This window comes from Microcebus murinus, chromosome 3 (genome assembly GCF_040939455.1).
Source record: "Microcebus murinus isolate Inina chromosome 3, M.murinus_Inina_mat1.0, whole genome shotgun sequence".
NCBI classification, from domain to species: domain Eukaryota; kingdom Metazoa; phylum Chordata; class Mammalia; order Primates; family Cheirogaleidae; genus Microcebus; species Microcebus murinus.
This window is the reverse complement of record NC_134106.1, coordinates 25,883,257-25,907,968: the sequence shown is the minus strand read 5'-3', so window position 1 is coordinate 25,907,968 and position 24,712 is coordinate 25,883,257. Positions and strand designations below refer to the sequence as shown.

General features: G+C 36.2%; 1 protein-coding gene across 4 annotated transcripts in view; it reads right to left on the bottom strand.

Annotated features, from left to right (window-relative positions):
- Window positions 1-24,712, bottom strand: part of SPAST (spastin) — a 61,953-nt gene that overhangs the window by 6,095 nt on the left and 31,146 nt on the right. For all 4 annotated transcript variants that reach the window (XM_012788379.3, XM_076000655.1, XM_012788377.3 and 1 more), the window contains 11 exons: window positions 23,013-23,200; window positions 21,990-22,123; window positions 21,616-21,709; window positions 13,238-13,312; window positions 12,410-12,481; window positions 5,988-6,063; window positions 5,649-5,740; window positions 5,423-5,502; window positions 4,230-4,272; window positions 2,522-2,601; window positions 1,160-1,230 (listed from right to left, as the gene is read on the bottom strand). In XM_012788379.3, coding sequence (XP_012643833.1) covers window positions 1,160-1,230; window positions 2,522-2,601; window positions 4,230-4,272; window positions 5,423-5,502; window positions 5,649-5,740; window positions 5,988-6,063; window positions 12,410-12,481; window positions 13,238-13,312; window positions 21,616-21,709; window positions 21,990-22,123; window positions 23,013-23,200 — 1,005 coding nt within the window. The remainder of the gene's footprint in view (window positions 1-1,159; window positions 1,231-2,521; window positions 2,602-4,229; window positions 4,273-5,422; window positions 5,503-5,648; window positions 5,741-5,987; window positions 6,064-12,409; window positions 12,482-13,237; window positions 13,313-21,615; window positions 21,710-21,989; window positions 22,124-23,012; window positions 23,201-24,712) is intronic.

Below are 24,712 nucleotides of genomic sequence, written 5' to 3'. Positions count from 1 at the left end.
TTTTTGCCTGCTTCAGAATAATTACTGAAATATTCTAAAAAATACAAATGACTAATACATTATCTACTGTTTCTGAGTTTACTATCTGGACAAGAGTTCGTGCCTCAGGCAGCAAGAAAGTTTTTTTACCCAGAGTATCAAAATATATTTGCAAGATCATATTTGTTATTTTCCAAAGCAGTAGTTCTTAATCAGTACCCTGTTTTACTATGGGAGATGTGTTGCCAGTAATTTTTAACAAATAAAGCAAAAAATTTTTGTATAATGTACCCTTTTATAACACAAATTATAGCAGAAACTATGATAACATCTTTCTCATACAATTACACTTTCTTGAGTAAGAGATAAATGGTGAAACTATAAGTAGTGTTCTGGATGTTGTATGTTCTATGTTATATTATATCATCATAGCCAATAATCTGAGTGCATACCTGAGGACATCACTCATCCACTGCCTCTTAAGTTAGTTGTGGAAAAGTATCTGAGAACATCTATTCTAAAGGTGGTATCACAGTGAGTTTAACCTAATCTAAAAAGAATCAGCTGTAGTATTTCAGAATCAACAAATTGACTTGAATCAAAACATAGCAATAAATGTTTTGGTGTAAATTCTTGAATGATAACATATAATAAATAAAAACTTTTCCTTATATAAGTTCCTTTAGAGACATTAATTTCGAATGATACTAGAATATTGAAAACAGCCAAAAAACAGAAAAGAACATTTCCCCTTAATTATTCTTTTCTGGATACTTTAAAAAGTTTTCTTCTCCTTTGAGTTTTCTTCTGCTACTTACTATCAGGAAGTGAAACCTGTTGTCTAGAACAAGGGTGATGGTCCAGTGGCTCACAGCCTGTTTTCATATGACCTGTGAGCTAAGAATGGTTTTATATTTTTAAAGGGTTATAAAAAGAAAAAAGGGGATAACTATGCAACAGAGACCATATGTGGTCTACAAAGCCTAAAATATGTACTATTAGGTCCTTTACAGAAAAAGTTTCCTGATCCCTATCTAGAAACAACTTTGTAGCAAGTTTTCCACTGATAAAGCTTTACTGCTTTCATACTGATAATAAAAACGATCTCTCAGTAGGAACTTCTTAAATTTCTAAAGTAGTATAATAGTTCTAAATGTTTCAAGCTCTTGTACACACCCACCTCGGATAGGACCCAGTGCTGCATCTTTTGCCAAAGCTGTCAGATCACTTCCTGAGTATCCATCAGTCATTCTGAAAAGGGGAAGGAAGAAACAGCAAATTATTTTCATCTCTGCAGATTTAAACTCTCCATGTAAGAGTAGTAAACTAGTAAAAGCTAGTTTGCCTTTGTCAGTAAGCCAACAGTTATGTGGTTTGATTTTAAGGGGACAGGAAGGCTCATTTGCTGAAAACAAATAAAATAGTGTATCACTGGCTCCTTAACATGGCTCAAATTTTAATCATTAGAACCATTCCTTTAGAGTAAGGCATACTATCTCCAGAAGCTCCACTAAAAAACATATCACCTGGAAAGGGAACTTCTACAAGCAACTGGTGGCCAAATGACACAGAAACATAATTACTTCTATATAGTTAGTCTATATTTTGGCATAGAACACTCTTGCAATGGAATAAGGGTCAATCAGAGTAGATATCATTAAATGTGTGACAGATAAGATGAAGGAAGGGTCTGAAGTAGAAGACACTTGCAGAAAGAGGCACGCTTGAATAGGATGCTACAGTGGATAGTCCTGGACAGCCAAGAGGGAACAAGAACTAGGGAAGTGAGGCAAAGGGAAAGAGGAAAATAAAACAGGCAAAGAGCATTTACTTACCATGTACTATGATAAACAACTACACATATCAAACATTAGAATTCTTTATTGAAATGACAAAGAAGGACTTCCATACTTCCAAGAATGTAATTTGTTCTTTTCTCATAGGTATCTGGAAACTCACAGTTCTTATTAAATTTACTTGTTACTCACATACTTGTTGAATATTTTAAATTACTTTATGACATTTTTGGGGACTAAAATTCACAAATGCATCATCTGTATTCAATACACTACGTAAGTACACTATTAACTAAAAAGTTTAAGATGTAGATATAAAAAACATTCTATGTAATGCAAAAGAACAAGTTTATATAAAAATAACTGTTGGTGTGGGTGGACATCAGATGTTTTAAAATTTTTAATTTACTGGAATACAGGCTCTGTAAAAATAAAAAAAAAATAAAAAAAAAATAAAATTTTTAATTACTATACTTAAAAGTGTTAATAAATTTATAAAAAGAATGGAGTATCATCATTAGATATTTAGATCACGTCTTGTAGAGGACATAAAAATTGAAATTTAGATAACATATATAGTAATGAGAGGTAAGAAAAAAGATAAAGGCTACAGAAGATCAGACAAGAAGTTTTCTGATAAATAAATTACTCACTTCATACTTATGTTTACTTTAAATAACACAGAAAAAGAATTATTTATCCTCTCCCCAAAAAAGCTGCAAAATAAATCAAATCAAATTACTCACCTAGCAAGTTGTGCTAGTTCTTTTTGGGTCAATGGGCTTCCTTGTTTACATAACAGATTTTTAAGTAAAAGTAGTCTTGTCTGGAAAAAAAATATTAAAGAATTATCAGTCTGGTCTAATTTGATAACAGAATTAATAGTTCTTCATATGCTAAGAATTAACTTAATAGCCGGGAATCAAGATCAAGTTCTCACTGTTACTTTGAAGCCTCATTCATGTCTGTTAAATGGAATTAAATTACCTATTCATTGAGAGTTCCTGAGAAAATTAGAGAAAATAATCCAAACAAAGCACTAAGGAAGTAGCTGCTATTACTATCAAGGATGCTATGGGTCTGAGCTACACAACAACAATTAAAAAAAAAAGTTTTCTGGAGGTATGAATTCATATAGCATGAATTTCACTCATTGTAAGTATATAATTCATTGACCTTTAATAAATTTAAAGAGTTGTACAACCATCACTATAATCCAGTTTTAGATTATTTTTCTTACTCCAAAAAGTTCACTCATGCCTGGTTGCAGTTAATCCCCACTCCCAACTCCCACCCTAGCAAACCACTGATCTGCTTTATGTTTCTAGAAATTTGCCTTTTCTGGACAGTTCATATAAATGAAATCATATGATATATAACATATCTGGCTTCTTTCACTTACCATAATGTTTCAGAGTTTCATTCATAGAACTTAATGTATGAATTGAGTATATAGCATGTACAGCTCATTCCTTTTATTGCTAAACAGTACCCACTAAGTGGATATACCATATTTATTTGTTTGCCAACTCATGAACATTTTAGATTCTTTGCAGGCTTCAGATATTATTAATATTATTGTTATAAAAATTCTTACATGTTTTTGCGTGGACATATGTTTTTGTTTCTCTTGGGCAAATTCTTAGGAATGGAATTGCTGGTTCTGATGCTAAGTTCATCTTTTAAGAAATCACCAAACCAGGCATGGTGGCTCACACTTATAATCCCAGCATTTTGGGAGGCCAAGGTGGGAGGACTGCCTGAGCCCAGGAGTTTTTTTTTTTTTTTTTTTTTGAGACAAGAGTCTCGCTTTGTTGTCCAGGCTAGAGTGAGTGCCATGGCGTCAGCCTAGCTCACAGCAACCTCAAACTCCTGGACTCAAGTGATCCTCCTGCCTCAGCCTCCCGAGTAGCTGGGACTACAGGCATGTGCCACGATGCCTGGCTAATTTTTTATATAATCAGTTGGCCAATTAATTTCTTTGTATTTATAGTAGAGACGGGGTCTCACTCTTGCTCAGGCTGGTTTCGAACTCCTGACCTTGAGCAATCCACCCGCCTCGGCCTCCCAGAGAGCTAGGATTACAGGCGTGAGCCACCGCGCCCGGCCTAAGCCCAGGAGTTTAATACTGGTCTGAGCAACATAGCAAGAGCCTGTCTCTACAAAAAATTTAAAATTAGTGTGGGGCACATGCCTCTAGTCCTAGCTACTGGGGAGGCTAAAGTGAGCTTTTGAGCCCAGAGTTTGAGGATGTAGTGCGTTTGATCATGCCACTGCACTCCAGTCTGGGTGACAGAGCAAGACTCTATCTAAAAAAAAACAAAAACAAAGAAATGAAAAGAAACCACCAAACTGTTTTCCAAAGTGGCTGTACCATGAATTGGAAGACTTGATATTATTAAAGTAGTAGTTTTTGTTTTGGTTTTTAAAAAGAACTCCAATAAAGATACATACCTCCTCATTTGGTAAAGACACATATACCCGTTTGATGAAACGCCTAAACAAAAAAAAAAGATTCCAGAAATTTTAGAAATATAATTTTGAATTTAAAGGTAATTCAGCTTAAATAACAAATGATAGAAAATGGGCTTTAAGTATAATATTCAAAGCATTTGAACACATTATAATAGTTACCAATGTAAAAAGATAATTTGTTACTCTTTTAAAACTCTTTAATGTTTTAAAATCCTTAATTCCATACTGTCAGAATTAAATTAACCAATTATGTATGTAGATATTTTTACCAGCAATAATACTTTAAAACATAAAATATCTGATAAAATAAATGGAATAAAGAGATCTTTGCTGTTTTCTTGAATCTGAAAACACCTAAAATCAAGAAGGATAACAAACAGAAATGTAAACATCATCAACAAATTAGGTAACATTTATGGAACTAAAATATATGAAGGGCTGCCTAGGGCAGTGAAAATTACACTGACAAAGGAAGATACACACAGGATCTGCCATTGCAAATCATGGACATGGCTGTCAGAACACAGAGTTTTCAAAAAAAAAAAAAAAAAAAATAGGCCAGGCGCAGCAGCTCATGCCGGTAGTTCTAGCGCTCTGGGAGGCCAAGATGTAGGGCTGCTTAAGGTCAGAAGTTCTAGACCAGTCTGAGCAAGAGTGAGACCCTGTCGCTACAAAAAATAGAAAAATTAGCCAGGAATGGTAGTGCACACTCACAGTCCTAGCTACTCTGGAGGCTAGGTCAGGATGATCACTTGAGCCAGGGGGTTTGAGCTATGACGATGCCACTGTACTCTAGCCCGAACAGAATGAGACCCTGTCACTTACCAACAAAAAGCAGACACAACAAAGTCAATAAAAGGTTAACTCTAAAATTAACAAATAGTTTTCATTTTTTTGAAATTATTAAGTACATAGTAGTTAGATTTTCACAAAACTAATGTATATTTTAAATATATCTAACTGAAGTTTCTTGAATGCAGCCTTATTTGATTATGGCAAATTAATGTGGCCTTCAAACATGAAAAGGTTCCCCACCCCTGGGCTAGAGGACAGTAGAGAGAGGAAAATAACAAATTTACTCTTCAAATTGGGAGTAAAGGAAATAAATAAGATGAACATACGAGTAAATATATCTGTAACAAATGCATGTGTTTTCACATAAATATCCCTACCTGAGAACAGCCTCATCAAGTTCTTGTGGCCTATTAGTTGCCCCCATTACAAGTACTCTGTCATCTCCAGCAGATTGTACCTACAAGCCAAAAACACATTTTTCAGTACTTTTAGATAAATAACAAAGAAAAATAAAGATATTTGTGTTTCTAATTGTGGTCATTTAATAGGAAGATATATATACTAAAATCCAGCTATATTAAAAATGTCATAATCAACACTTACACCATCAAACTCTATTAGAAATTCAGTTTTTAGACGTCTGCTAGCATCATGCTCCCCTTCTCTTCTTTCACACAAAAGGCTATCAACTTCATCTAGAGGAAAAGGATAAGACTTCAATATAAAGGCCAACCTATGCAAGTCATTTGAGATTACCCTAGTTTACTACTTAAGTTACTAATACAGAACTTACTACTTAAGTTACTAAGACTAATTAGATAACCTTTAATCTCACCGTTATTTAAAATTTTTTCCTCCTGAATAATGTTTCCTACCATGCCTTTCATCTTTGGAGAGGGGAATTTCACAAATATTCAACTTAGTTGGAACACATGTTCTTACCTATAAAAATTATAGAAGGTTGAAGTTCTCGAGCCACAGCAAAAAGAGCTCTCACCAATTTCTCTCCTTCTCCCACCTAAAGCAAGGCATTATATAGTGTTATACATATAAAATGCAACATTAACATTATTCCAGCTTTTTTAATTTCATGGCTTAGGCTGGGTATGATGACTCATGCCTATAATCCTAGTACTCTGGGAGGCGGAGGCAGGAGGGTCACTTGAGGTCAAGAGTTTGAGACCAGCATGAGCAAGAGTGAGATCCCGTCTCTACTAAAAATAGAAAAAAGTAGCCAGATATGGTGGTGTGCCCCTGTAGTGACAACTGCTTGGAGGGCTGAGGCAGAAAGTTCACTTGAACTCAGGAGTTTGAGGTTGCTGTAAGCTAGGTTGATGCCCCAGCACTCTAGCCTGGGCAACAGAGCAAGACAGTCTCAAAATAAATAAATAAAATTTCATGTTTTAAAGTCTATAACCTCCATGGAGCCCAGGAGTTTGAGGCTGCAATGAGCTATGATGATGCCATGCACTGTAGCCTGGGTGACAGAGTGAGACTCTGTGGATTAATCAATCAATAAAGTCTATAACCTAGGAATTTAATTTCCCTACTTTCCAACAACTGCAATTTGGTTTGAGGAAGGTGGGGAGTGTTACTAAAGTGTCCCTTATAATGTTGCAAAAAGATTATAATTTCATACAGCCTGATAAGTACTTTAAAAAATGAAATATGTATGTTTAACTTTACATTGCATTCCTAAGACTTGAGAATGGAATAGCTTTCAGTCAGGGGTATAACTAGTGAGAAGAGGTAAGACTAGGGCAGAGAAAGAGATGTCACATGTATTCCTTAAACCCTGGATTACAGGGTATATTTATAGAAGCAGATAAGTTGTTTAGGAATGTGCTCTCCTAAACAAAACTGGCTGTATTAAGAACACCTTGAAAAGTCATTCTCACAATACCAATATCAGTAAATATTAAAATGTTTCTAGGTAGTCCAGGAGGTATAAGAATACCCTTTGAGACATTTCCTAGTATTGAAACCATACTACAGCTGTCCTACCCACTGAAATATCTAATGAAGTATCCAAGGAGGTCTGTGATAATCTACTGTAAAAACTGTTCTGTCCACTAGGTGATATTTATTCTTTTTATTGAAAATTTCACTTAAAAACAAATAAATAAAAGGAATAGCTCCAGATCTAGAATCATCAAAACAAATATTCTTAGAGCTGAAGGAAATGTCAAACAATAACCTCTTATGACATTAACTTTTTTTTTTTGAGACAGAGTCTCACTTTGTTGCCCCAGATAGAGTGCAGCAGTGTCACCGAAGCTCAATGCAACCTCAAACTCTTGGACTCAAGTGATCCTCCTGCCTTAGCCTCCCAAGTAGCTGGGACTACAGGCCTGCAACATGATGCCTTACTAATGTTTTTTTTTTTTTTCTATTTTTAGTAGAGATGGGGTCTCCCTCTTGCTCAGGCTGCTTTCGACATCCCAAGCTCAAGCAATCCTCCCGCCTCGGCCTCCCAGAGTACTAGGATCACAGGCGTGAGCCACTACACCCAACCAACATGTACATTTTATACTGAAGTAGGCCTAAAGTGATACTTTTCTAAGGCCAGCTTAATATAAAAGTTAGGTTGAAATCCATATTTCCTAACTTTCAAGAGAGTGCTTTTTGTTATATTATGTGCATAATTTGGTAATCCTACTTTAATAACTTTACCTGTAAAGTTTCACATAGGAAGCAAAATGTGATCAGGAAAAGAGTTACCATTTTATAGTTACTTTTAACTACTTTACAAATTGAGACTATTTTAAGCATTAAGGCTTATTAAAATATTATTTAAAGAAACTTTTAAAAGATTTGACTTACCACAGAAAAGATAGTAGAAGAGAAATATATCATCAGCTTCTCTGTTATTACCAGTTCTGTTTTTTTGGTTTTTTGGGGTTTTTTTTGAGATAAGAGTTTTGCTCTGTTGCCTGGGCTGGAGTGCTGTGGTGTTAGCCTAGCTCACAGCAGCCTCAACTCCTGGGCTCAAGTGATCCTCCTGCCTCGGCCTCCCAAGTAGCTAGGACTATAGGCATGTACCAACATGCCCAGCTAATATTTTCTATTTTAGTTGCCCAGCTAATTTCTTTCTATTTTTAGTAGAGACAGAGTCTTGCTCTTGCTGAGGCTGGTCTAGAACTTCTGACCTCAAGCAATCCTCCTGCCTCAGCCTCCCTGAGTGCTAGGATTATAGGTGTGAGCCACTACCCCTGGCCCACCAGTTCTTTTTTTGATATTTTTAACTGTTAGACACAGACAACCTGAATATTAGCAATTTTTTAATCTAGTAGCATATGGATGCACTGAAGACCAAACTATAAAAATTTTGAAATAATTTTTTGAAAGAAAAACTGTGAAGGAATACTTTGTAAACTGCAATGGATGAGAATACTGTGTTTTTTAAAAAATTAATATAACATAAGCATGTTAATTAGCAGTTCTAAAATATAAGAAAACTATTTATATAAAACAATAAAACTACAACCACATGTGAAAATATAGATACATCTCACAAATATAATGCTACTGAAAGAAGCCCAACACACACAAAATCTTGTATGATTACATTTATATAAAGTTCAAAGATAGGTTACTACTACTACTATATTAGTAGTCAAGTGGCTTTTGGGGAGAGGAGTATATAAAAATGGGGGGAGCCTAAAGGGATTTCAGTGGTTCAGGGAACAATCTATTTCTTGACCTGGGTGGTGATTATGAAAGTGTATTCACTTTGTGATAATACATTGAGCTGTATACTAATGACATAAACACTTTCCTACATGTAAATTCTTCAATAAACAGGCCAGGCGCAGTGGCTCACGCCTGTAATCCTAGCACTCTGGGAGGCCGAGGTGGGCGGATTGCTCGAGGTCAGGAGTTCAAAACCAGCCTGAGCAAGAGCGAGACCCCGTCTCTACTATAAATAGAAAGAAATTAATTAGCCAACTAATATATATAGAAAAGATTAGCCGGGCATGGTGGCGCAGCCTGTAGTCCTAGCTACTTGGGAGGCTGAGGCAGCAGGATTGCTTGAGCCCAGGAGTTTGAGGTTGCTGTGAGCTAGGCTGACACCATGGCACTCACTCTCTAGCCTGGGCAACAAAGCGAGACTCTGTCTCAACAACAACAACAAAATTCTTCAGTAAACAAGGTAAACAATAATAAAACATGGTAGGTTATATTTCTAACTGATTTTTTGTGGGAAAAAAATCTAGATATTTTAATAACACAAATGTTGCCAACACCTATGATGCAGTTCCTGAAAAAAGGTTTCTCAGGATATATCATAAGAAACAGAGCATCTAAATAATACTAAACAATACTTTCTTTTTAGATCTTCAAAAGCAAGATGACATTTGAAGTAAAATATTCAGTTCTTAGCAAAATATATGCATACTGACAAACTGGCATGAGATCGTAGGAAGATAACTAAGATAATCCAGAAAGGGGAAAAAATCCAGAAAGGGGAAAAAAGCAGATATAACATTAAATTCCCACATATTTGAAAGGCTGTCTCATAAAAGAAAACTAGAGTTTTATTATATACATAATACTTTTAAAAAGTGTATAAAAATTAGAAGAAGATGATTTCAGTTAAACATAAAAAAAAGTTTTATTAACTAGAGCTATCCAAATGATGAACTAAATACTCCAATTTTCCTTAAAGTAAACTTGCTGCAAGATATATGGCTGGGCACAGTGGCTCATGCCTGGAACCTTGGCACTGTGGGAGGCCGAGGCAGGAGGATTGCTTGAGACCATGAGTTTGAGACTAGCCTGAGCAAGAGCAAGACCCTGTCTCTATCAAATATAGAAAAATTAGCCGATTGTAGTGGCACATGCCTGTAGTCCCAGCTACTCAGGAGGCTGAGGCAGGAGGATCACTTGAGCCTAGGAGTTTGCCGCTGCAGTGAGCTACGATGATGCCACTGCACTCTAGCCTGGACAACAGAATGAGACTCTGTCTCAAAAAAAAGAAAGAAAAGAAAAGAAATTTAAGAGGCAGTATGAGATATGGGGTTAAGATCACGGACTTTAAGGAATCTGTTTAAGCACTGTTTAAGGAATCGTGAAGATGAAAGGTAATAGTCTTGAAACAAATAAGGATAAAAGAGAATAGCTGCTGTAAAATTTTTAATGAAAGGACTCAGGCTGTCAAGCCACATCACTGGACCTCAAAGTCTGATTTCCCACTTCTTGGTTATGAGATCTTGAGCATATCACTGAACTTCTCTGCAGTTCCCTAATCAATAAGATAGAGGTAAAAGAACAGTATTTCTACTTAAAATGATTATTTATTCCACAAACATTTATTCAACACCTACTTGTTGCCAGATACTGTTCAAGACACTGTGAATAAGAACACACGGCAACAGTCTCTGCCCTCATGGAGACTGTCTTCTAGTGAAGATGACAGTGATACCCGATACAACAGAAATGATCACACCAATGAATATGAATTATAATTTCAGTGAGTAAGACACATGAGAGGTAAAGAGTGCATAAGGATAATAAGGGGGATTCATCTGAAGGGACAGGGAAGATTATAATATTTCTTTTCTTTTTTTTTTTTTGAGACAGAGTCTCACTCTATTGCCTGGGCTAGAGTGCCATGGTGTCAGCCTAGCTCATAGCAACCTCAAACTCCTGGGCTCAAGCGATCCTTCTGTCTCAGCCTCCCAAGTAGCTGGACTACAGGCATGCGCCACTATGCCCGGCTAATTTTTTTCTACACAGTTTTAGTTGGCCAATTAATTTCTTTCTATTTTTAGTAGAGATGGGGTCTCACTCTTGCTCAGGCTGGTCTCCAACTCCTGAGCTCAAACGATCCTCCCGCCTCGGCCTCCCAGAGTGCTAGGATTACAGGCATGAACTACTGCACCCAGCCAGATTATAACATTTGAATTGATATATGAAGGATGAATCCAAGTTAACCAGAATACATTGGTCCTGATAAAAGAAACTCTATGAAGAAAAGTCCTATGGTAAGAAAAAGCATAATAATAGTTGAAGAACTGTCCAGGAGACAGGGAGTCTTAACAAATGTACTTCAAAAACTATGGATCTAATGGCAAGGCTATTTCTCATAGGGATGGAGGCCATTTTAGCCTAATGACACAAAATACTCAAACTATGGTCAATGTGTCAAATTTGCCATTCTTTAATTTATTGACCATTATATATACCTTATAAATAACCTTATATAAATAATTTTACCTTATATAAATAACCTTATATAATCTTATATAAATAATTTATATATACCTTATAAATAACCTTCCCAAACACATCTAATTATAGTGAAAAAATATGCTGTTCACGCCAGCTAGACAATTCTGATATCACGTCTGTTCCTAAGATATAGATCTGCTCTTGGTGTGCTAATTAAATCAAGTTTCTTTCTTTCTCTGCAAATCTGAAGGCTGTGATAGATTGAGGATAGTAAAGTTACCCTCTGAGCCACTCATGGAAATAGACTACCTAGATAGCACATCAGAACCACTTCTGGATTTCAACGCATGGAATGCCAAAACTTCAAACTTTTACCAGTAAAATATTCTTTCGCCAAAGATTCACATTTCAGTTTAAATATGTTTAGCAAAACACTTTCAACCATGACAGTTTTATAAGGGGCAAACAGAGAATAGGACATTACTGGGCAACCAAGTGAAATGGAGAGACAGGGAGAAAAAGACAAAGCAGAATAAGGTTTGACAGAAACTACTTCACAGTTTTGCAATTCAGTTATATTCACACACTGGTTCCACACACTATACAAATGACTCTCTTTCAGCTCTGTAGTCATGCTTGCCCTACCCCAAAACTAGACTGAGCACTTCTTTGAATACCACTATAGGGTCACTGGAAAGTGAATGAAAATAACGAACTAAATTATAGTATAAGATAACCAAAATCATCAAGAAAATCTTGTCATATTTTAGTTCATCTACAAGCCAAGGAATGACAAAGATTGCTAGGAAATGACCAGAAGCTAGGAGAGATGCATGTAACATATTCTCCCCCAGCCCTCAGAAGGAACTAACCTTGACAATACTTTGATCTTAGACATCTAGCCTCTAAAACTGGGAGACAATAAATTCCTGATGTTTAAGCCAGCCAGTTTACAATATTTTGTTACACAATGCTAGTAAACCAATATAGTATTTGAAAATACAATTCTAATTTTAAAAGAGTCTAATGAATGTACATAATTTTCTACTTTGACAACTGATATTAATCACATATAATAGATACAAAACTCACAACAAAGTATTTTTGTGAAATATTCCCATTTATACTTAACACAGTAACATTTAAACAATAACTTAAAACATGACAATATAGGAAAAAAGAGCACTCACATATTTTGAAGTTAAGCTTGCAGCACTTATATTAAAGAAGGTTGCATTAGATTCTGCAGCTACTGCTTTAGCCTTTAAAAATCACAAGAGCAAATATTAAATTAGCTCAATATCTTGCTTTAAAATAACCACATTTGACTGATTTAAGTACAGGAAAAGATTATCTTAAAATGCAAAGTATAACCCAATTTCCAAAATATGGCATCAATGTGTTTCCTTTTCAGCAATGAGGAAAGGTTCTAAGAAGAGCTCTCCTTCTTTCTACTCTTTTCCTTTCTGAGAGAGTATTAATAGAGAGAGGTTTAAAAAAAGGGCTATTCTCTTCTCTGCTTAGGTATAGAAAGGTAACTGCTTAGAGAATGATAAACAGCTAAGGAAAAAGTTGCTCATTCCTTTTCATTTTTTCACTGTAGAAGAGCTATGCAGAGGAAAGAGGTATCCAGATACTGGTAAAATCTTTTGGCAAAAGTAAACTAAAAAAAAAAATCTATAACATACTGATTATTTAAATAAAGCCATTAAGATAGTAAAAAAACTAACAGAAAGATATTCAATACAGTAAGGTAAGCTCTTCTATGGTAAAAATTTTATTATTTAATTTAGAAAAATAATGACAATTACACTGTTAAATTTAACCAACCAAAAACATACTTCTAAGGGTATATATCTGGTTTTTCATCTATTTCTGCTTTGAGAACTAGTTTAAAAACTTAAGAGAAGTATATCCTAGCAAAAAGCAAAAATAGACTCAGGGACAACGCAAAGTTTTCTTTTTCCCTATTATCCCTAATATCTCAACAGAATGCTCAAATTTGAAAGAATGCTTACCAGCATTGTCTTCCCATTTCCAGGTGGACCAAAGAGTAACAATCCTCTTGCAGGAGCTCTAAGCCCTGTGAACAACTTAAAAACATATACTTCAGATCACAATCATGATTCTGGAGATAATTTTATCCAGACATGTTAAGTATTATTTGTCATCTAAAAACATCCTTTTTCAGTAGCATCCTTCCAAAGAGAGCTGCCCAAGATTTTAAAGGGAACGCATGATCAGTAATTTAGTATAATAATTAAAAACATAAGAAAACAAAATAAAATAAAACCAACTCCTCAGTGATAAAATGAAAGCAGACTGGGTAAATAAGACAAACTGAACATAGGCAGGTTTCTCTGCTTAGAAATCTCACCAAAATTATACTAAATTAATAAAATAAATCTTACAAACAAAAATAGGAAAGGAGACAGCAGAGGACACAATAAATTTCTGTAAGATGGAGAACCGATAAAATATGGTAAATTACTTAGCAGAGCTGAATGAGCTAAAAACATTATGTGCCTATTTATGAAGGGGATATCTAGATATAAGAAGCAAGCTGATGTGAACAAAAAAATCCCAAGAAGGCTCAGGAATTAGAGGCACCAGGTACCATAGAAAGCAGTAGAGGCTGGGTATGGAGGCTCACAACTGTAAGCCCACCACTTTGGGAGGCTGAGGCAGGAGGATCACTTGAGGCCAGAAGTTCAAGACCAGCCTGGGCAACATAGAAAGATTCCATGTTTACAAAAAATTTTAAAAATTAGCCAGGCGTGGTGGCATGTCTATAGTCACAGCCACTCAGGAGGCTGAGGCAGAGGATTGCTTGAATCCAGGAGTTTGAGGTTTCAGTGAGTTGTGATCATGCCATTGCCCTCCTGCCTGAGCAACCACAGAGTGGGACCCTGTTTCTAAAAAAAAAAAAAGTTTAAATAAAATGAAAAAGAGAAAGCAATAGAAAGATAGCCAAAGACAAAGGAACTGATTGAAAGCTGGTATAGGAACAACTCAACCCATGTTCCTGCTCCCCACAAAGAACAGACAGGAAAGTAACCAACCACAATCACAGGAGGCTGGAGTTACCTTCTCTAGAGAAATTAAACCAGGTTCTCCAGCCTCAGGGACACTAGGCATGACAAGAGTCAAGGATAAAGCACCAGACTGAATATACTTCACTTAATAGCAAAGGTGCATGTACTTATAATTTGAATCATATGAAATGGCAAACATTCAACTTTTTTAAAAAATATTTTTTGAGCAATTTTAGATTTATAGAAAATTCAGAAAAAGTACTGAGAGTTCCCATATCACCCTTTATTCCTCCCCAACTTTCCCTATTATTAACATCTTATATTGGTGTCATACATTTGTACAAATACTGATACATTACTATTACCTAAAGTCCACAGTTTACATTAGGGTTCATTCTTTATGTTTTGTATTCTATGGATTTCGACAAATGCGTAATGACACGTATCCACCATTAGTACCATAGAATGGTTTCACTGCTCTAAAACTACCCTGTGGTCCATCTATTCATCCTTTCCTATTTCCTGCCACACCCCTGGCAACCACTGATCTTTCACCATCTCCACAGTCTTGCCTTTTCCAGAATGTCATATAGTTGAAATCATATAGTATATGTAGCCTTTCCAGGTTGGCTTCTTTCATTTAGCAACATGCATTAAGATTCCTCCATATCCTTTTGTGGCTTAATAGCTCATTTTTTTTTTTTTCCTTCTGTGGCTGGGTTACAGTTTACATTTATTTTTATTCCTGAATAATACCCCATTATGTGGATGTACCACATTCTTGTTTATCCATTAACCTACTGATGGACATCTTGGTTGCTTCCAAGTTTTGGCAATTATGAATAAAACTGCTAGAAACATTCATGTGCCGGTTTTTGTGTAGACATATTGTTTCAATTTCTTTGGGTAAATACCAAAGAGTAGGATTCTTGGATCACATGGTAAGAGTACCTTTAGTTTTGTAAGAACCATCAAACTGTCTTCCAAAGTGGTTTCTGCCATTTTGCATTCCCATCAGCAATAAATGAAAGTTCCTGTTGCTTTAATCCTTGCCAGAATTTAGTGCTATCAATGTTTTGGATTTTAGCATTCTAACAGGGTGTGATGGTACCTTATGGGTTTTTTGTTTTATTTATTTATTTGAGACAGGGTCTCACTCTGTTTCTGGGGCTAGAGTGCAGTGGCATCTTCATAGCTCATTGCAACCTCAAACTCCTTGGCTCAAGTGATCCTCTCACCTCAGCCTCCCAAGTAGTCTCCCAAGTAGGTACACATTACCACACCCCGCTAATTTTTAAAACTTTTTGTAGAGACAGGTTCTCATTGTGTTTCTCAGACTGGTCTTGAACTCCTGGCTTTAAGCAACTCTTCCACCTTGGCCTCCCAAAGTGCTAGGATTACAGGAGTGAGCTACCATGCCCAGCCATATTTTTTGTTTTTGTTTTTTGAGATAGGATCTTGCTTTGCTGCCCAAACTAGAGTGCAGTGGTGTTACCATAGCTCACTGCAACCACAAACTCCTGAGCTCAAGCAATCCTCCTGTCTCAGCCTCCCAAGTAGCTGGGACTATAGACGAGTACCAAGATGCCAGGCTAATTTTTCTATTTTTTTGTAGAGACGGAATCTCACTTTCACTCAGGCTGGTCTTGAACTCTGGGCCTCAAGCAATCCTTCTGCCTGAGCCTCCTAAAGGCTAGGATTATAGGTATGAGCTACCACACCTGGCCTTCCTGTTGTTTTAATGAGCAATTTATCTAAAGACATATGATGTTGAGCATATTTTCCTATTCTTGTTTTCCATTTGCATATCATCTTTGGTGAGGTCTCCGCTCAGATCTTTTGCTCATTTTTTTTTTTTTTTTTTTTTTTTGAGACACAGTCTCGCTTTGTTGCCCAGGCTAGAGTGAGTGCCATGGCGTCAGCCTAACTCACAGCAACCTCAATCTCCTGGGCTCAAGCAATCCTGCTGCCTCAGCTTCCCGAGTAGCTGGGACTACAGGCATGCGCCACCATGCCCGGCTAATTTTTTCTATATATTTTTAGTTGGCCAATTAATTTCTTTCTATTTATAGTAGAGATGGGGTCTCGCTCTTGCTCAGGCTGGTTTCGAACTCCTAACCTCAAGCAATCCACCCGCCTCGGCCTCCCAGAGTGCTAGGATTACAGGCGTGAGCCACCGCGCCCAGCCTTCTTTTGCTCATTTGTTAAATGGGTTGTTTATTTCCTTGTTGTTGAGTTTCAAAAGTTCTTTTTATATTTTGGATACCAGTTCTTCATTACCTAATGTGTTTTGCAAAGATTCCCTCCCAGACTGTGGTTTATCTTTTCATTCTTTTAACAATGTCTTTAATGGAGCAGAAGTTTTTAATTTTTTTTTTTTTTTTTTTTGAGACAGAGTCTCGCTTTGTTGTCCAGGATAGAGTGAGTGCCGTGGTGTCAGCCTAGCTCACAGCAACCTCAAACTCCTGGGCTCGAGCGATCCTTCTGCCTCAGCCTCCCGAGTAGCTGGGACTATAGGCATGTGCCACCATGCCCGGCTAATTTTTTTATATATATATTAGTTGGCCAATTAATTTCTTTCTATTTATAGTAGAGATGGGGTCTCGCTCTTGCTCAGGCTGGTTTTGAACTCCTGACCTTGAGCAATCCGCCCGCCTCGGCCTCCCAGAGAGCTAGGATTACAGGCGTGAGCCACCGTGCCCGGCTCAAGTTTTTAATTTTGACAAGGTTCAACTTATCAGTGTTTTCTTTCAAGGAAAGAAAGTGTCTAAGAAGTCAATGCTGAACCAAAAGTCACCTAGATTTTCCCTATGTTACTTTCTAGAAATTTTGGGTTGCATTTTAAAGAATCTGAATAACCCCAGGAAAAAAAAGGTTAATAGCTACAGTCATTTGGAGAAACCAAATAAATAACCTGCTTGCTGCTTGATCATCTTGTGATGACCCCACTATCACTGAGCTCTACTTACCTACAGTACAGAGTTGTTAATCAATTTTTTTATTCTTCCACTATAGTATGAATGGACAACCAGGATAACAAGACACTTGAGAGAAGCTTCCAACATGAAACAGTTTAAAGGAAAACGAATAAAGAGGAATCTAGATGAAAGAGAGACAATATAGTAAACAAAACTTCATAAAAACTCGAATATTCTTAGAGACAAAGAAGAACCTACATCTATGAAACAAGAATAGGAAGCTATAAAAAAGGATCAATCAGACAAGAAAGAGCTCTTGGGGCCAGGCGCAGTGGCTCATGCCTATAATCCTAGCACTCCAGGAGGCTGAGGCAGGAGGATTGCTTGAGGTCAGGAGTTTGAGACCAGCCTAAGCAAGAGCGAGACACTGTATCTACTAACAATAGAAAATGTAGCCGGGTGTGGTGGCATGTGCCTGTGGTCCCAGCTACTTGGGATGCTGAGGCAGGAGGATCACTTGAGCCCAGGAGTTCAAGGTTGCTATGATCTAGGCTGATGCCGCTGCACTTGAACCTGGGTGGTGACAGAGTGAGACTCTGTCTCAAGAGAAAGGAAAAAGGAAAAGGAAAGGAAAGGAAAGGAGAAAGAAAGGAGAAAGGAGAGGAGGAGGAGAGGAGGGGAGGAGAAAGGGAAGGAGGAGGGAGGGGAGGGGAAGGAAGGGGGAGGGGAAGGAAGGGGGAGGGGAGGGGAAAGAAGGGGGCGGGGAGGGGAAGGAAGGGGGAGGGGAGGGGAGGGGAGGGGAGGGGAGGGGAGGGGAGGGGAGGGGAGGGGAGGGGAGGGGAGGAAGGAGCTCTTTAAGCTAAATTAATGAATTAATGGTATCTGAAATTTCAGGAAAATAGAAAATAAAATTTGTGCTTCACTTGACTAGGAAAAAAACAATTAAAAAAAGAAAAGAAATTGGATGAAATCTCCCAGCAAGTACAATACAGGACAAAGAAATAAAGACTTAAGAGGAAAGATAGGAAAACCAGAAAATCAATTCAAGAGGTTTCAAGGGTTCAAGAACCATCCACAAAAAGGTTTAAGAAAGATGGATCTGGCCAGGCTCGGTAGCTCACACCTGTAATCCTAGCACTCTGGGAGGCCCACGTGAGAGGATCACTTAAGCTTAGGAGTTCAACACCAGCCTAAGCAAGAGCAAGACCCTGTCTCTATTTAAAAAAAGAGAGAGAGAGAAAGATGGATCAAAGAAAATCGATGGAAAAAAATTAGACCCCTAGAACTTTCCTCAGAATTGAAGGATGAGTATCTAAAAAACTGCACAATGAGGGGGAAAAAAAAGAAAAACAAAATGCATCAAGCAAATCATTGTAAAATATCAGAAGAACAGCATAAAGGGAAGATCCACAAAATTTTCAGAAATAAAAATAAGAAGTCCAATGTTAGATTCTGATTCCTGATCTTTTGTATCTAACACAAAGCAACACTAGAAGCTAGAAGATAAGGCCAATGCCTTCAAAATACTAAGGGAAAATAATTTCCAACCTAAACCTTGACATCCAATCAAATTATCAATAAGGGAAGACAGAAGAATAAAAATATTTTCAAATATACAAAATCACAAAAAAATTCCCTCACACAAACTCTTCCTCAGGAAGTTACTGGAAGATATATGCCATCAAAATCAGAAACAATGAAAGTAGAAAATACAGAATTCAAAAGAAAGTAGATCCAACATAGAAAGGCGGCGAAGGGAATTTTCTTGATAGTAGTGGAGAGAGATTATAGACAAACTGCTTTGAAATAGTAATAGACAGCACTACTGGTTTGAGGCTGGGCATGGTGGTTCATGCCTGTAATCCTAGCACTCTGGGAGGCCAAGGCAGGAGGACTGCTTGAGCCCAGGAGTTTGAGATTGCAGTGAGCCCTAGCTAGGAGTTTGAGGTTCCAGTGAGCTATGATGACACCACTGCATTCTAGTCCGGGCAACAGAGCAATACCTCGTCTCAAAAACAAACAAATAAACTCCCCCCAAAATCCCCATGGTCCTATATGATAGTAGGGAGATGAAGGAGAGTTTTTTTCAATATTCCTTCCAGATCTATGACTTAATGAATGAGCAAGAATTAAAGCACTTACTTTAAGTAATTCTGAGAACAATTTATCTTTAGTATTATTTATTTCTTTAAAATCAGTTTTAGTGTTAGATAACTTAACAATAATTCCATGTTTCTACAATGAAATAAAAATTCTAGTATACTGAAGAATGCTTGCCATACCCAACTTCCTATCCAACCTAACAATGTCCATTGCAGTCTATGCAAGGTTCCTACTATGGGGAATTAGGAATAAAGCTGATTTTGTGCAGACTCAGGGCACTTTATGGGATAAGTCTTACCCATTCATAGGCTTACCATGATCTATTTTGTGGGTCTAGTGTGAAAAGCTGATCTAGGGAAATAATATTCCCTTTGTTGGGAATCTGAAGTAGAAGAATAAAACGTTCATTTGGCAGGTGTGGCAATATAAAGATAAGTGTGTGCCAGAATACAAACCCTAAGCCCTGGCTCTTCAACAGGTCCTGCTCTTCCATGGGTTTCATTTTACTAAGATTTCTGTCCCTCCTGAGGCCAGGTTATTCAACCTTATCTGAAGTAACTTGCAACTGACATTTTTAAATTATTCTAGCTTCTTAATTGCACATGTCACTACCATGGAAATATGCCTAAATGCAAATTCACGTTGTTTAACCTTATTTTCTATTTTAGATGTGTTCTCTAAAGGCCTGGGTAAAAGCAAAAGTTGAATGACTTTCCTAGCATAGCCCAAATATTTCCTTAGTATTACCTTCATAATTTTAGATATATTTTCCTACCCTAAAAAGCATGGCTCTTGGTAAATACTAAAACCTACACTTAAGAATTAGGTGGCAGGTACAGCACTGAAGAGGTAGTCTTTTCTCTCTTTCCTTTTCTTTATTTTTCATACAACACTGTTTCGACGACAGAGGCAGTTCTAATCTTAGAAATCTTATTTCATTTCCTAGGCCTACCACTTAACTAGAATCTTGAGCAAGTAAGTGTAGCTCTTAGGATTAGTTTCCTTATGAACAAATGGACTAGATAACTGCTGAGATCCTTTTCAGGTCTACAATTATACAAATCTTTCAACAAGCATTTTGTCAATATTCAGTCTGCTGCATTTACTACTCTTACCTAACTCCAGCAAAAACTTAGCACAACATATAAGCTATAATATGTTTCCCTAAGTGTGGCCAGAGGCAGCACATGACATAAATTTGGTTCATATAAGGACATATACTTTCTATTTTAATAATTCTCTAGTTATTTTATTGGGTATTAGCAAAAATTCAACTAGCATATCAAACCAGTGATTTCATGTACTTAGAATGAGTAATAAGTAAAATAAAGAAAGTAGAGTTGAAAAATATTTCATAAATTGTAGTACAGCTGGTACTCAAAAGTGATAAAACACCATGAAGGTAGTATGAGAATGACTAAGACTATGGAAAAATAGAGCCACATAATCTTTGTATATTCATTTAGTAGTGCATCCATCACAATGTGCCACACAACCATATTTCCATTAGATGTTAAAATGAGTCCATAAGATTTGAATGTTCGAGGAGAAATAACTGTGACCTAGAAGTGGGTCCTCAGATTATTTTTGCCATATTATTGAAACAGCACTAAATACGCAATCTGTGAATTGCAAAAATCCAAAACAGTGCTTAGTATGGAAAATCACATATTTATTATCAACTACAAGATTACCTATCTTCCTTAATGATATGTAACATATGGGATGGAAGGTTAGATCCCTACCCATCATTCATTGGCTCTCTATTTTGATATATTAATATCCTTGAGAATAATTCTTCTAAAAATTGTTCTTCAAATTTGAAGACATAAAGAATTATTTTCAGGCCAGGTGTGGTGGCTCACACCTATAATCCTGGCATTTTGGAAGGCTGAGGTGGGAGGATCGTTTGATCCCAGGAGTTCAAGATCATCCTGGTCAACATAGTGAGACCCCATCTCTACCAAAAAAAAAAAAAAAAAAAAAAAGAAAGAAAGAAAGAAAGAAAAGAAAAGAAAGGAAAAAAAAAGAATTATTTTATCTTAAGTTCTCTTTTCTCCAATATGATTTCTGTCTCTTATTTTAAATCTCTCTCTCACCTTGATATCAAAATTATGCTGTACTATCCACTTTTCCTAAAATTTTTTAAAATGGATTGGGAATTAGGAACTGCTATATTCATTCTCCTCTCTTATACTAATTGTCAACATCAACTGCTAATGTTTTGTCTGTTACCTTATGTGAATTAATTATTCTAGCACAGTCCAAACATTTTTTTACCATTACTATAGATTCAGTAATGGATGATGTTACAGGAAAATGATAATATAAAGTTCTTACCTCAGGCCTCAGAGAAGGAAGAATAACTATTTCTTGTAATGCTTGTTTTGCCAACTCTTGACCAGCTATATCATCAAATTTAACAGCTGTTCCACTACGGAACAAAACCTCAGTTAGTTCCCTATTAGAAATATGGTTCATTTGTTACAATATGAAGTTTAGGTTCTATAAAGTGTAGTCATTTTTATGTTAACTGTGAAACAATAGTTAAATCAATATAGCAATGATTTTCTGCATTTATCACTGAAAACTATCATAAAAATTTAAGTATGTAAATCAAAGTGTTTATTATCTATTTCACTCATGACACATTTTTAAAATGAATTTCAAAAATAAAAATTGTAAAATAAAACACTTTAAATGGCAAAACTTACTTATCCACAATTTCGTTCATTATAAGGTTAGCAAGGTTGGTGTCCACATTCCTAAAATTCTTCAAGTCTTTCTTCTTTCGAGGAGCAGTTGTAGGGGTAGAAGGTTTATTTGTTCTATTCGTTTTAGGAGTACCCTTAAAAAATACAAAATTTTAATGTAAAAATACAACCTCACATTTACACCTTTCACAAGTTAATAAACCTTAAAGTTCATAGAATTCAAGCTTTAAAAATAGGAAAAAGGATATAAAAATACCAAGGCAAAATTCTATTCACTATAGAACTACATTTGGCATGAAGTGGGTTATAGAGGATTTTTTGTTTTGTTTTGTTTTGTTTTTTTGAGACAGAGTCTCGCTTTGTTGTCCAGGCTAGAGTGAGTGCCGTGGCGTCAGCCTAGCTCACAGCAACCTCAAACTCCTGGGCTCGAGCGATCCTTCTGCCTCAGCCTCCCTAGTAGCTGGGACTACAGGCATGCGCCACCACGCCCGGCTAATTTTTTATATATATCAGTTGGCCAATTAATTTCTTTCTATTTATAGTAGAGACGGGGTCTTGCTCTTGCTCAAGCTGGTTTTGAACTCCTGACCTTGAGCAATCCGCCCGCCTCGGCCTCCCAAGAGCTAGGATTACAGGCGTGAGCCACCGCGCCCGGCCGGATTTTTTGTTTTTTATAAAAGAAAAAGGCCCTATGATAACAGCATCATATAATTTTGATTCTTGTCAGAATTATGACAGGTATGTTGATGTTATAAAACATTTATGTAGACTGAAATAATTTGAAAAGAAATATATAGCATTACATAAAACAGGCTGGGTAAGCAAACTTAATATAAAATGCCCAATTGCAGCCAAAAATCTATGTGCCCTTGTGGATTTTTAAAAAAAGATATTTAACTTTGTTGAAACTTACCCATTCTCTGAAGTATTACAAAGTACTTGTAAGAAACTTAAACAAACATAACATGTTCAAAATTTTCTATCTGCAAAAGCATCGTAATTAAAGTTACTATCCCAGAATACCTTATGAGTGGTAGCTGCAGGACCAGGTCCCTGTCTCACTCCAGAAACCATGGATAAACCACTGCAACTAGGTGCCCTGTGGTGGCTTGAAAGACCTGTGGATCCAGTTTTCATAACTGTTTTTGAACGAGGCAGTGAATTACTAGTGTGTGTTAAGGGATCTTTTCTTTTTGGAACAGCTCCACTTTCTAACAAGAAAAAAGTAAAACATAGTGATTAGAAAATTGTGACCAGAAATTTAAAAAAAAATAAGTACAAATACAAATTTGCAAAACCAAGGTAATAATATGGTTTTTTTTTTTTGGGTAATATTTTCCATTTTAATTGGGAAATAATATGTTTTTAAATTCAGAAATATTTTAAAATAAGATTTCAATGAGAACATATAGCAGAGTATTCACAGGGATTGTCAGGGTGGACAGACTTAACAGGATATTAGGCTTTTCCTTTTCCTGGTGTATATTCTAATTTTCTCATAAAAGAAATATTTGTAGAAAGAAGAAACAACTCCATCTTGGGAACGAGGAGGGGGATATGAAAAAGTTATCAATAATATCAAATAAAGTTTCCAAATGCCTAAGAAACAAAACATAGTAAAGACATTAGGAATAGGCTGTACAGAGGGAAAGAAAAAAAAAAAGCACTCTACTACTTTAGTTCCAAACTTTCGTGACTAAAAAATACTATGAAAGTCCACAGCCTGTTCTCGCCAAAAGAATTTTTAAAATTAGTCAGTTTTAATGGAAAGAGTACAAAGATGTACTTTTTAATATGTCAAGCATTTTATATGCTCTATATATGTAAATAAGTATTTATAGAACACCTCTGATTAAGTCAAAAGATTTGTCCTGTGATACTTTTCCACATAAATTGTAAGCTTTTAAATGTTCAAATGTAATTGCTTCTAAATAACATTTTTATACACTACATAACATCAGTATTTATTAATAACAATGTCTACTGTGAAGACAAATGTTAAATCAGTCAGCAAATCAGAGTGGCCAAGAGAAAAGACAAAAGCCTCAGTTTTGCTTTTGTCATCAAATCCCTTAATATGATTTAAGGAACCAAAGACTCTAAACTGGTAGAGGGATCAGCTTAGTTATTTAGAGAACCAGTTTATCTTAGGTAAATTGTTAGAAAATCAGAAAGGATAAATAAAGTTCAAGTTTAAAAAATCTCCACATTCAGGATACCCTAAAATGAGGTTTTGACATTGAGCCTAAATTTTTAATTGACACAGTGGGACTAAAATCAGGATCTCTATGACAAGTAGAAGAATACAAAGCATCAAGAAAGAGGCAATTTTGACCATATATCCAAATACTCAACACGAAGCTGACTTTGAGTCACTATGTTAATCAAATTTATGACAATCATGAAGATTATTACAGACCCACTTCACACTATCCTGGATTGTTCTTCTAGGACACAAATGATTAGGACTTCTAGAATTGTTTTAGTCACAATAGGGGCTAAAACTATCCCTATCTCCCCAAAGGTCTTGCAATTGCAGATTCATTTAATTGAACAAACAAATATATCAAATGGCTACTATGCTCAATGTATGAAGTGTAGAAAAAATAAAAACAAAAAATGGAAATATAGTTCCTATCTTCAAAAACAGAATCAATCTACAAAAGACAAGAGAGAATGAACACAAGCTCTGTATTATATCCTCAAGGAAGAATGGATACTGA